The sequence below is a fragment of the Harpegnathos saltator genome, unplaced genomic scaffold (assembly GCF_003227715.2).
Source record: "Harpegnathos saltator strain DR-91 unplaced genomic scaffold, Hsal_v8.6 scaffold784, whole genome shotgun sequence".
NCBI classification, from domain to species: domain Eukaryota; kingdom Metazoa; phylum Arthropoda; class Insecta; order Hymenoptera; family Formicidae; genus Harpegnathos; species Harpegnathos saltator.
The window spans coordinates 123,862-137,990 of NW_020230631.1; the positions used below are offsets into that span (position 1 = coordinate 123,862).

Below are 14,129 nucleotides of genomic sequence, written 5' to 3' on the forward strand. Positions count from 1 at the left end.
CTATGTCAGCGCGCTCCCACTCCTCAATTTCTGTCATTAATATTAGGTGTGTGAATTAATTCGGTTCGATTTTTCTTCCAAAAAAAGACTTTAGTATGAGAAAACATGAAAAAGTACACTAATCAAAATATTTGCCATCGCTTGCTATTATTTTTCCCATCTGTCTGGCAGTTGTTGCATCCTGTGACGGAAAAACTCGTCCTTCGAAGCGATCCATTCATTGAGCCATTTCTCTATTTCTTCATAATTGAAGTACTGGTCCGAAAGCCCGTGTGCCATCGATCTGAACAAGTGATAATCGGATGGAGCAATGTCTGGTGAATAAGGCAGGTGAGGTAAAACGTTCCAAGTGCTTCCAAGGTGGCCTTCACAATCTTTCCAACATGTGGCCGAGCGTTATCGTGCTGGAAGATCGTTTTGTCGTGTCTCTTTGGATATTCCGGCCGCTTATTCTTCAATACGTTGTTTAAACGGATTAACTGTTGTTGGTAAAGTTCGGCAGTGATGGTTTGGCACTGTTTTAATAGTTCATGATTAGAGTTTCCAATCCCGGATACAATTAAGGATCCCGGGATTTCGGGATTTTTTAAATTTCATCCCGGGATCCCGGGATTAGTCCCGGGGTTATATATGTATAAAGAAAGAAACTGTAACGAGGCGCAGATGCACCTCGTTACTACCGGCCCGACCGACCACCTGTCGGGCCGAAGAACGGCGCTTTGCGCCACCCTAAGTTACCGAAACGATCGCGCCGCCGCTAGCGCGCGCGGCCGCGATCACGCGCCGTCACCGTGCCTCGCGCCGATAGGCGCGCCGCTCGATCGCCGCCGTATCAATCGTAGCGCGATCAACTATAAAACGGCGGCGATCGAGCTTCTAGACACCAAGCCGATCCGTACCACCGTTCTAGTTAGACGCTCTATGCCGACAGCTAGAAGATCCGGACCGTTTCGCTCTGCCTTCCGCTTTCCGACTACCCGACCGGCGACTAAGAACACGGGATTGTGCGTCCGCAGTCTCGATCGAGCATCCTCGATACTTGGCCGTCTCCCGTCTTCCTGGACTCGTGCATGCGCGTGCTCAGTCGAGCGTACTCGACAGTCTCTCGCCTTTACCCGCCGCCTTGAGTCAGGGGTTCGTCCGTCGGCGAACTCCGCTGAGCGTATTCAGCCTTTAGGCGGTCTAGCGACCAAGAACCCGGGACGGTGCGTCCGCCGTCTCCGCTGAGTGTCCGCAGCACTTGGTCGCTTTCCTCCGCGAACGTAGGGAAAAGGGAAAGTGCGTACGCCTTCTCTGTCGAGAGTCCTCGGTCCCGACGGACGAAATCATTTTGCGTATCTCGCGACTCGCGTGCGTGCGTTCGACCGAGAATCGAAATCTCCGGTCCGGCGACCATCTATACACGAGCAATTGCGAGACGAGTATTGGGCGATAATTGTCCGAGACGCCCAGCGTCGCGAAGCGAGACCGATCACCGCGCCGTTACCGTCGTTACCGTCTACACGCGTCGCGCAATAGGCCCCGCCTTCCGCACGGCCTATCCGTCCGTACGAGCGCTTGTACCGCTTACCGCACCGCACCGTACCGTACCGACGCGCCTTATAGACGCAAACCGCGACACCGCCTTCGGGGCCGAACTCTTGTATCTCAGTAAGCATACAATAAAGCTAAGTTATTTCGATTGCCATTGTCAAGTGTCTCGCTACTTTACTCCTCCTCGAGCCCGGACTCCGACGAGCAATATCCGCGCGAAACGCGAAGCAGCGACCGAACCGCGGAGTTCGGCCATTACAAAACAAAAAGTATTTACAAATAATAGAATTATTTTATTTATACAATATTCAAAGACTTTTGATGAACTTTTTATGAACATGATGATAAATAAAAAATAAAATTTCAATAAAAATGAAAACAATTTACATTATTGATTGCACGAAAACTTATAATTAAATTATAAGTTTTAATTATAAGTTTTAATTATAAGTTTTAATTAAGTTATAATTAAAAATTAAAGTTTTAGTAATAAAAATAAAAATAATTATTTCTTCTTTTTTATATTTGGAAAAGCGATTTTAAAAATAATAAAACAAACTTTATTAAAAAATATCTGAAACAAAAACGTTTATTAAAAATACTAAAATAAAAAGAATCCAAAATAAAAATGAAAAGAAGAAATAAATATAAAGATAAGTTTCATTCTTTCTTCTCATTTTGAAAAAACGATCTCAGAAATAATAATGCATCCAATGTGATATCTCCAAGTCGACTTCTGATTTTGATTGCAATATACCCAGCTGCTGAAAACGCTCGTTCCACACTTGTTGGAGGTATTGACATTAAATATTGATACACTAATTCAAGGTGGTGTCCTCTTTTCTCAACTGACTCAAAAAGAAACATCTCTTTTTTTAAAATTGACATCAAATCACCCGGTTTTTGAGGTCCTACTTCTATTGCTTGCATAGTTTTCCTAATTTCTCGCTGAAAGTTTTCTTCTAAAGTTAACATCTCTTCTCTCGCTGTTTCAAATTCACTTTCGTTCACTTCATATCTCTATTCACTTTCATATCTACATTTTCACAATAATTTTCCTGGCTCAATCTTTGTATAATTTTTTTAATTGTTTTCAAATGACTGTTTCATTAGGTAAAGAAAATAATTGAAATGGATTTTTGTCATCGTATGCACGGTTGTGTAGATATTGTAACACTCCGGATAATTCTTCTTTACGCCTCTCGTTAATTCTATTCTTCAGACTTTGAATCATATCTTGAGCTAAAGATGACTGCTTTTTAAATATCTCAGATATGAGAAGTTTAAGAACTATGTCTGCCGTACACAAATTTGCATCTCAACGACATAACGCCTCTACAGCCAATTTCATTCGAGCAAGTACATCCACTATATCAGAAATTGTGTTAAAATCATTTTGTTGAAAGATAATAGGAGATTTCAAATCAATTAAAGCTTTGCATTTCTTTGAAAACGTGCATAAATTAATGCACGTTTTCAAAGAAAGGAAACGTTCAAGCATTGTTAAAAGAGAATTCCAACTAGTTTTACAATCTAAAAGTTAACTCTTTTCCTTTTTCGGATTTCACATATTTTTGTAAAATAGAATCGTTTTTTGTTATAGATCTTTTGAATAAGACAACAGTTTTATGTATTTTCTTCACTAGTTCATTGATATAATTCTTACTCTGACTTAATATTTCAATATTTTTATATATACACAGTCTGTCCCAGATCCAATGAGATTGGTCTAAAAAAATACAAAGCGTTTATTATTTTGATTTTTTATTCTTGTTTATTCAAAATAGTCTCCTTCTGAGTCAATACAGCGCTGGAAACGTTCAACAAATTTTTCGAAACATTTTTTATACTCATCGGCTAGAATGGCATTTAGTATGGCGGTCGAAGTCTTTTGGATGACCGGAATGGTATCGAAACGATTTCCTTTCATCGCCAATTTCAGTTTGGGAAATAGCCAATAGTCGCATGGAGCCAAATCAGGTGAATACGGTGGATGATCAATAACAATGATGCCTTTTTTAGTCAAGAATTCACGTACCATGATGGCTTTGTGCGATGGTGCATTATCGTGCAACAAAAACCAACTGCCTGGCTCTCGATATTCCGGTCGAACTCGTCGAATTCTGGCCCACAATCGTTGTAGAACTCCCAGATAATATCTGGGCAGACAGATAGCGGTCGCTTCGAAAAATTTCTTTGACTTTCTCGATGTTTTTTTCATTGCGAGTGGTTTTTGGCGGCGGTGCTCGGTCATCGTCTGCAAGGTTCTCACGACCATCACGGAATCGGCCAAACCAACGGAAAACCTGTGCACGGGACATGCATTCATCCCCGTACACATTTTTTAGCGTTTCGTACGTTTCTGCACCACTTTTACCCAATTTAAAAGTTGGTTTTTCGACCGACGTACACAAAGTGACTTTATATAAAATGTCAAACCACAGTGAAATATCAACCGAATTCGCTCAAATTTTGAGGTTAAGTAGATGACGGGTAGAACATTCACCTACCATCATTCACTCATAGATATCGCTGCGCTAAGAACTTTGATGGAACCAGTCTCATCGTATCTGGGACAGACTGTGTAGGTTCGAAATCTAACTCCATCTGCGAACGTGCGAAGTCTTCGTCGATATCAATATCGCTATCGCTATCGCTATCGCTATTACAATAATCGTCTTGTATTTGAGAGATAGCTATTTCATCCGTAGGAGTTTGAGATATCACAGCGTCTTTATTTTTATTATAAAGAACATCGCAAACAGCTAAGTGTATGCCGTATGCTAGACATAGATGATGTTCAGCTTCTATTATTCTTCCAACTTTCAGCATTATATTAGGGCCGTCTGTAACCACAGCAACTATATCTTTTGTAAGTGAGATGTTATGTTCTTGCAAACGTTGTTGCAAAATATCTTTGCATCTTTCAGCAGACATAGATCCATAAATACGAATAAGACCTAAACTCCAAAATTTCTCTTTGCAGTGTACATTAATATTCATATATCGTTTATTAGATGTGGAGGTCTATTCGTCAAAAGTTAAAGAAAAACGTTTTCCGACTGCTTTGTATTGACATATTTCTTTAGTTAATTGTTCTCGTATTTGCAATGAATAATTGACAACTCTATTATGTATAGTAGTGGCAGAAGTAGATAAATCATTATAGCCTTTTGATATCAAAAGTTGTCTTAAATCATATGAATGAATAAACAAGTTAAATGACAATCCATCTAAAGCAGTCATTCGAGCTAAAACTACGTCTAATGACAATTTTTTAGAAGGCAGGAAATAATTAGAGATTTTTCGTTTCACTGGTGATGCTTCATTTTCACTATCATTTGTATTACTTGACCCAGGCAAGTTTGCGATGTTATCCTGAATAACCTTTTTATTATGTTCAGACATTAAGTGGGTGTGCAAACCTTTTGTACTGCCTCCGAGGGTCTTCAACACCGAGTTACATTGTTTGCATTTTGCTGTTTTTTCATGTACGGCCTTCAAAAAATAATACAGACGTATGACATTCATCTTTTTTTTTGCTGCTCCATGTGCATATTAAACTTAGTTTTATAATATATAATTCAGTTATTTAATGTACGTGCATGCGTAAGACAAGAATGCGCTTGTCCTAACCTAAAATTTTTTGTACACTGACAAATAGCGCGTCAGCGAGAAGTAATCACTAACTCTTTTGATTGACTGTTGGGACAAGCGTTGCAGCCCGCATCTAGCGTGCTGCCATTTATATAAACGCCTTGACTGCTAAGGAAAGTCCCTTAATATTTAAAATAATATATAATATTTAAAACAAATAAAAGTAATACATGAAATTAAGTTTAAAATATAAGTACAATATTAATAATATATAATCAATAATATCAATAATAAATAAACAAAAATATCAATAATAAATCATAATTATTAAAGTAAAATTTTTGTAAAACGTAAGTATTATATAGACATTAAGCATTAAATTAAATTTTAAAATCCCGAAATCCCGGGATTTGCGCCATTGAATCCCGAATATTTTCGAGATCAAAATTTGGCCGGGATCCCGGGATTGGAAACTCTATTCATGATACACTACACCCTTCTGGTCCCACCATATATAGAACATTACTTTCTTGCCGTGAATATTCCGCTTTGGTATCGATGTGGATGGTTTTCCAGGGTCGCTAATGGATTTCCTTCGTTTAGGATTATCGAAATATATTCACTTTTCGTCTCCACAATACGATACAAAAAACCTTTTTTTTGCCTGGCAAACAAAATTTCAGACATGGCTTTTCGCCTCTCGATGTCACTTTCTTTCAATTCACATGGCATCCATCTTCCTTCTTTGTACAGAGTGCGTACGGTATTTGAGGACAAATTGACATTAAAACTAATTTGTTCATATTTTTTGCAAAGTTTATTATAATTCCACGAAATTTGTACATAACGTTAATTGACTCCTAGGCTATACAATTACTCAATAAAATCCCCATTAGCGGCAATAACGGACTCAATTCGGAGTCGGAAACGATTGCATGCCCGAATCAACATAACATGTCCTTCGTTGCTCACAACTCCTAAAACCATGACAGTTGCTGGAAACTTCGTGTGCATAACACAGGGAACCTCTGTAGGATGTAAGCATAACTACTTGTCATTTCTCCGATTGATTTTTTGGTCTTGGTCGACATCTTTTTCGTCAGAAAAAAACCACAACATGTTAGAAACTTCAGAGTGCTTAAGCTTGTTCAAAAGACGTTTTTCTCGGATAAATCTCTGTTCCCGAGTTTATGCTGACATAAACTGTCCTCTGCGCATAACGTAGGACGTATAGTGGAGGTCTTCGTGGACAACTCGACGAATTAGGCTCTCAGAGACATTCAGGTCCCTCGCAATGGCCCTCATGGATTTTGAAGGGCTTTCGTCAACGATCTCTTGCACTTGTTGGACAAATTGTGTATTTCTAGTAGTGTCCGAACGTTCCTCATGTTTTTTTGCGTTTTGCAACAGTTTCTACATCGCCTGCTTCCAATTCACGACGAACCTTATGTACGAATGATCGGGCGCAATTGAGAAAATTGGAGATTTCTAAATCGGTGTGTTTCGCGCATATAGCGACGATAACTGCATGTCTCTTCATTTCTTGCGTTATTTTATAGTCCTCCATTGATGATCTAACAAGAAAAAAAATAAACAAAATTGTTCTCCAGAAATTACATTCACATATATGAGTGTCCTCAAATACCGTACGCAGCCTGTATATCTTTCCCATGTCTACCAAACGCACAGAAATTGTTGATCGATCAACATTCAACAATTGCGCGAACTCATGTTGCGATTGACGCGGATTTTCATCGATTAGCGCCTGCAATTCCTCGTCCTCGAACTTCTTCGGCTGACCTGGACGAGGTTTGTCATCCACACTGAAATGATCAATTTTGAAACGTCGAAACCATTCTCTGCATGATTAATCGGTAGGAGCACTTTCACCGTAAGCTTCTACGAGCATTCGATGAACTTCAGCGGCTGTTTTCTTTAAATGAAAACAGAAAATTAGAACTTCCCGAAGATGATGCTTTTTTGGCTCGAATTTCGACATTTTCGAATCAGATAAACACGATGTTATTGTTTCAAATCCAAACGTTTATAAACTGAATATTATTGTCAGATATCAAAACTAAAAAATAAAGCCTTTTGCAGACATTAGAGGTTAGAAAATTACATAGTACAGCAATTGACCACCAGATGGACCGAATTAATTCACACACCATTTAACTCGATAATTATTGCGAATCTCGCAAGACGGTGGGACTTTAATGTTTGTCTTGACCCAATCTACCTTCACACTTTGGATTGGAAACTATTAGCGGACCCTGTATAACTTTGATCTCAAATAATGTTATATGTATGATTTTCTTCTATGAAAAATTTTGGTTATTGTAACCCGAGAGACTGCGACGCTTCTCCAATTATCCATCTGATTAATGATCCATCTGAATGAGCGCGTGCTCATTCGTCAGATTTCTGTAATTGATAACTCGATAATTATTGCAAAAAATAGCAAAACAGTATGGGACTTTTATGTTTGTCTTAAACCAATCTACCTTCACATTTCGGCTTGGCAGCTAATTACCGGACACTTTATATAACGGTTATTGCATGATAAGTTTAATACAACCAATTATTAATTTAATACAACTAACAACATAGTACAAACAATTACTTTACTATAGCATATTTCTGAAGCTGGAAGAAATTTAAGAATTTGCTGACTATTTACGTTTACTTGCGGATATTTATTTTTCTTCATTTCGAGTTTGCTGACTATTTACGTTTACTTGCGAATATTTTTTTTTCTTCATTTCGAGTTTGGCTGGGTAATAAGTTAGTTAGATATTGATATATTGCAGTTAGACCAAGAAAAAATAAAGATTAAAGATCATAAGGCGATTACGTTGCATGTTTGTAACGCATAAATGAATCAGTTACAATCTAAATATAAACTGTGTGTGCGTGTAGCTTGTGAGATGTTATCTATCTCGGCAACGTATCATTATCATCTTTTCACACCGTATGTAATTACGGAACGATTATAGTAATAGCAGCAATTACGTAAACAGACATATTAATAAATCGGTTTTTTATACTGCAGATAATTATTCAAAAACCGAGTTGCTTTAATAAAATTATGCTCTATAATATTAACAAGTCTGGAGGAACAGAACTACTTATAGTTCCTGGAAAGACGTTGTGATAAACAAACCAATTTGTGACACGTGTATTGCGTAACATTATGTTCGCAAGGCAAAACATAGTCCTCGCGTAAAATTGATTGAATTCTTGATGACGCAGTTTACTATATAAATGATAAAACGCATAATATGTACGTCGAATATAAAACCTAAAAAAAATAATCAGTATAACTAGTTTAATCCAGTAACATTATAATATTGGGTTGGCAACTAAGTAATTACGGATTTCACTGATAGATGGCATTAGTTGAATTTTTAGATATATTTACGTATTCGAAATGTCAAACTCATATTGTTGTTTGATAATTGGTACTTCAATTGGCATTCAGTAAAAAAATTGTATCGATCGATTGTGTAGTTTTTGTTTGGCGTCAGTTGAAAAATGGAAAAGCAAAACGAGTATTTTCGTTATATTTTGCATTTTTAGTTCTGCAAAGGAAAAAATGCATCACAAGCTCATAAAAATTTATATGCTGTGTATGGTGATGAAACCTTAAAAGAACGGCAGTGTCAAATTGGTTTGCGAAATTTCGTTCTGATGATTTTTCATTCAAAGATGAACAACGCTCTGGTCGTCCAGGTAAAGTTGATAACGACCAAATCAAAACAATAATCGATGCGGATCGTCATAGCATAATACGTGAGATTGCAGAGAAGTTCGATGTATTATATACATGTATCGAAGAACATTTAAAACAACTTGACTACGTAAAAAAACTCGATTTATGGATTCCTCGTGAACTTAAAGAAATTCACTTAATATAACGCATTGCCATCTGTAATTTACTTATGAAACGTAACGAAAACGATTTATTTCTGAAACGATTGATAACTGGCAATGAAAAATGGATTGTTTACAACAATGTCAATTGAAGAAGACCGTGGAGCAAGCAAAATGAACCAACGCAAACAACATTCAAATCTGATATTCATCAAAAGAAAGTTATGTTATCAGTTCGATGGGATTACAAAGGAATTGTCTACTTTGAAATTTTACTACGCAACCAAACGATCAATTCAGATGTATACATTCAACAACTAACTAAACTGAACAATGCAATTCAAGAAAAGGGACCAGAATTGGCAAATCGAAAAGGTATAATGTTCCACCATGACAATGCAAGGCCACACGTATCTTTGGTCACTCGGCCAAAAAAAAATTATTGGAGCTCGGTTGGAATGTATTGCTACATCCATCATATAATACTGATTTTGCACCATTAAATTATTATTTATTTTGTTCTTTGCAAAACTTCTTGAATGGTAAAAATTTCAATAATGATGATGATGTCAAATCACAATTGGTTCAGTTTTTTGTCGATAAAAACCAAAAGTTTTATGAACGTGGAATTATGATGCTGCCTGAAAGATGGCAAAAGGTTAGTGATGAAAATGGATAATACATTACTGCATAAAGTTATTTCGTTTCATGAAAAAAATCTTTTATGTTCTTAAAAAAATCCGCAATTAGTTGCCAAACCAATATTTGAGAATAACATCACAAATCATACCAAGCTTAACAGTTACATTCAGTCAAAATGAAGTTCGCATTAAACTATCATATATGAGAGTAATACTACAAATCATACCCAGGTTGGTAGTTGCACTTAGCCGACATTCAATTGCTTGACGGTAACACCGAAAATAATACACAAAATATACATCATACCTAACTACTTGATTGTAACATCGGTAATAACACCAAAATTGACGATAAATCTCCAATTGACATCCAAGTTGACGATCAATATCAAAGATTTCGGTGTATTTTTCATAAGGATACATTTAATGATATTACAACGATTTTGATGTGGCATCTTTTTTACCTATCAATATGCACTTATCGCTATAAAAGACAGGAATATAATATAGAATTATTAAAAATGTAGATACACATATACTCAGCAGTCCTATTTAACCGTTTCTCTTTTATTTTCTGGCAAATAAACCTGTAAGTTAATGTGGTAAATATTTACTTTGGCGAATTCTCCGCCAATGACCTTGACCTTGACATATGTTATCAAAGATGGTTTCTTGAGTAACATGCAAAAGGATTTAGCTGTCGCTCGTTATTTGTTAAAAAGTAATTAACAAAAGAAGTTTAATTAATAAAACGTAGTTTTTCAATACTGTATACACTGTTTAACACCTAAAACTTGCAAGATGTTACTTTGGAACACAGTACATATGAACGGAGAAAGAGCTCCCCCGCACCGCCGCACAATGAGCAAAAAGACTCATTTTTTGGACAAAAATCTACTGACAGTGCAATTTTCAACCAATTTCAAAAAATTTTTTTTAATTTACTCATGAAACATTGCTCTAGAACAGTGCCCGGAATTACTTGCACGATCGGGCCGATTTCTGAGAGCTACGCCTCCTTACTTCCCCTTACCGCTCCAGCCCGCACGGCGGACCTAGAAACTGACAGTCGCGAGGCGCTGTCTCAGGCACGTCACATGAGACGCTTGACAGTTTAACATAGCTGAAACAAATTTATTTATTAAAACAACTCCATAGGCATTTTTTATAATTTACTAATATAATATAATCTTAATATTAATATAAATATATTAGGTGCGCAACTAAGTTCTCGCTGTTTTTTTGATGAAAATGCAACTTTATTGTGAAAAAATGGTTACAAATGAATCATTCAAAATATTGCCCATCGCTAGCGATAACTTTTTCCCATCTTTCTGGCAGAGCTCGAATACCGTCACGGTAGAAGTGTTCGTCTTTTCAGGCTATCCACAAATCAAGCCATTTTGAGATGTCTTCATATGAGCGGAACTGCTGATTAGCCAGACCATGTGCCATCGAACGGAACAAGTAATAATCGGACGGCGCAATATCTGGGGAATATGGCGGGTGGGGTAGGACTTCCCATTTGAGCATTTCTAAGTAGGTTTTAACGGGTTTGGCAACGTGAGGCCGAGCGTTGTCATGCTGTAGAATCACTTTTTCGTGCCTCTGCTCGTATTGTGGCCGCTTTTCGCGCAGTGCTCGGCTCAATCGCATCAATTGAGTTCGATACCGTTCCCCAGTGATGGTTTCGTTCGGTTTCAACAGCTCATAATAAATAACACCGCCCTGGTCCCACCAAATACACGCAAAACCTTCGCAGCGTGAATATTCGGCCGAGCCGACGACGTAGAAGCATGACCGGGCAGTCCCTATGATTTTGTTCTCTTTGGGTTGTAATGAATCCATTTTTCATCACCTGTAACGATGCGATGAAGAAAACCCTTCCTTTTTTGCCGCTGGAGCAGTTGTTCACAGGCGAAAAAACGACGCTCAACGTCTCTTGGCTTCAAATCATAAGGAACCCAAGTTCCTTGTTTTTGAATCATTTCCAACGCATGCAATCGCTTGGAAATGGCTTGGCGGGTAACTCCTAATGCTGAAGCAAGCTCTTTTTGCGTTTGGCACGGATCCTCATCGAGCAATGCCTCCAATTCAGCGTCTTCGAAGGTTTTTGGCCTTCCTTCACGCGAACGGTCGTCAACATCGAAATCACCGTCTTTGAAGCGACGGAACCAATCACGGCACGTTGTTTCACTTAGAGCAGCATCTCCGTAAACTTTTTGGAGTTTTCGATGCGCTTCAGCCGCCGTTTTCTTCGAATGAAAAAAGAAAAGCAACACTTTCCGCAAATGACGATTATTTGGCACAAAATCAGACATTTTCACACAACCAAAAGTATATGACAAAATCACTAATGTGCCAAAGCGGTTTGTTTACCATATGACTAAGCTTGGTTCATGACGTTTTGGTTATGTCACAATCAAGGTTGTGTACGCATAATACCTCATGTTTTATGCGCAGAGTTGTATGCGCAGAAAACTCGAGTATTCTACGCAGAAAACTGAGCGAGGTTTTCTGCTGCATAAAACTCCTCTTATGCAGAAAACCTCCTTTAAGGTTAGTATAGCTTTATTTCCTTTAGCGATAAGTTCATGAATTTACTGCGAGTTCTAAGATCATTTTTAATTGGATTCAAAAGATTCAAAGGTTGGATTTTACGTGAAAATTGTATATCCACTTCTAACTAGTCTATAAGAAAAAATGCATGAAGTACAACTCTGTTAAAATTCTGTAAAAAAACAGCATGTTTGTTATTATTTTTTAGTGAAAATGTCAAATATAGGAGGAAGACCTTCTCATGATTATTATATTGAAGGTGAATTTATGAGGGTCAGAGAAAATGGAAAATATTTTGCAATTTGCAAATTATGCAATACAAGGTTGTGCACTACTGCAGTAAAACGCCTGAAAACTCATCGGTACGTACAATAGTCAATTCCATTATTTATTAATAAATTACCATATTGTGAACTGTTATGGCACAGAAACACTAATAAATCTTAACATAAATCAAAACTTTAAGTTATACAGAATAAATTCAATAGGTATATTTTCTCTTGTTTTCTTTTCATAATAATAATCTAACTGCTTAAGATATTTTAGTGCATTTATTAAATAGCATTTTAAATAGCACTGTGTTACTTTTATATAGGGTAAAGTGTTCAACGAACAGCAATGACATTAATGAAAATGATCTTGGGAATAAAAGAAGTTATAGCAGCATCGATGGTAAAAATGAAGATGAATTATTAGGCAATAAGAAATTATTAGGCGAATATGATGTTGTTGCGGGCAAATGTATATTGGTATTGCTATATATACTTAGACGCAAACAATATTTTTTGTATTGGCAGAGGAATTTTTCCAGCCATCAATTAAAAGTACAGATTCTGTATTCTTCAAAGACTCTTTTCTAGCGGGAATCATCTTTGTATGAAATTTATCCAAGATACTTGTAGATAAAGTCTTCCTTGTCGGCAGTTTATAAGTCGGATTTAAAATAGATATAAAATTTTTAAAATGTACCGATTCTACGACAGAAAACGATATATTACAACCGAAAAAAAATTTGGTCAATGCTTCGTCAATAGTATTGAGGCCGTCGTTAGAAGATTTTTGCACATTATCCGACGCAGTCTGGGCTGGGTATCGTTGAGTGATGAGTGCATCTACAAAAAGGCATAAACATATTTCATTTGAAATTTAATATTTAGATTATAGTTAAAGCCTAATTTGAAATACATGAGTTGACTTACATTAGTTGTATTGCTCTTGGTGACTTTCCGTTTTTTAGCCTTATTATTACTTGCTTGTTTATTATCATTACAAACCATCCTGAAAGTTAAAATATTTCATATATTTTTTGGTTTAAGTATAACTAAACATAAGAGATGATTCAAATAGTTTTGAAATGTAAAAATAGGGGAGACCGGGATTAAATGATACACGGGGCACGTTGTTATATTTAACATTACTGCAAAACGACAAAAGATAATAGTGCATAAAAATATAGTATTTTCGCAAAAACATTGCGGTGATGTTGCAGTAAGTTATTTCAGGCTACATGTTTTTGTATTCCATTTGTTAGTTTCGTGTAAAACAATCATAGAAAAAAATTGTATCAACCAGCCCCGGTCTCTCCTACAATAAAAATATAATACAATTTTAAATATAATATAATTATATACAGGATATATACAAACCTTTGCTTCTGTAACTTCTCACCATCACTTTTTATAACCGTTTGGCATATGAGACAAAGCACAAACATTTGCCCATGATCATGAAAAACATGAAATTGGGAATATAGTTCTTCGCTGTCTCCCATTTTTTAATTTCTTTCTATATCCAGATGATATCTAGATATGGTAATGAATCTAATTCACGCGCGGTAAATAGGATTGTAGAGTTAGGGCGGATTCACATTTTGGCAAAAAAGCGGAAAGCAGAAAGGCAGCAGCCAATCAGAACTCGCGCTGGTAA

The 14,129-nt window shown here is 36.8% G+C and overlaps 1 protein-coding gene across 1 annotated transcript; it reads left to right on the top strand.

Moving 5' to 3' along the window:
• The first annotated feature begins 12,083 nt into the window (after positions 1-12,083).
• LOC112590341 (uncharacterized) lies at positions 12,084-13,406 on the top strand. The gene is made up of 3 exons (XM_025306509.1): positions 12,084-12,203; positions 12,412-12,565; positions 12,799-13,406. Exons 2-3 carry the CDS (start codon positions 12,417-12,419, stop codon positions 13,061-13,063), a joined length of 414 nt encoding a protein of 137 aa, XP_025162294.1. The 5' UTR covers positions 12,084-12,203; positions 12,412-12,416; the 3' UTR covers positions 13,064-13,406.
• Positions 13,407-14,129: the final 723 nt, after the last annotated feature.

Bases quoted from the DNA above. Each gene is read 5' to 3' on its own strand.
- LOC112590341 (XM_025306509.1), top strand. From the start codon at position 12,417: ATGTCAAATATAGGAGGAAGACCTTCTCATGATTATTATATTGAAGGT. The intron at 12,566-12,798 runs GTACGTACAATA...ACTTTTATATAG, and splicing joins AAACGCCTGAAAACTCATCG to GGTAAAGTGTTCAACGAACA.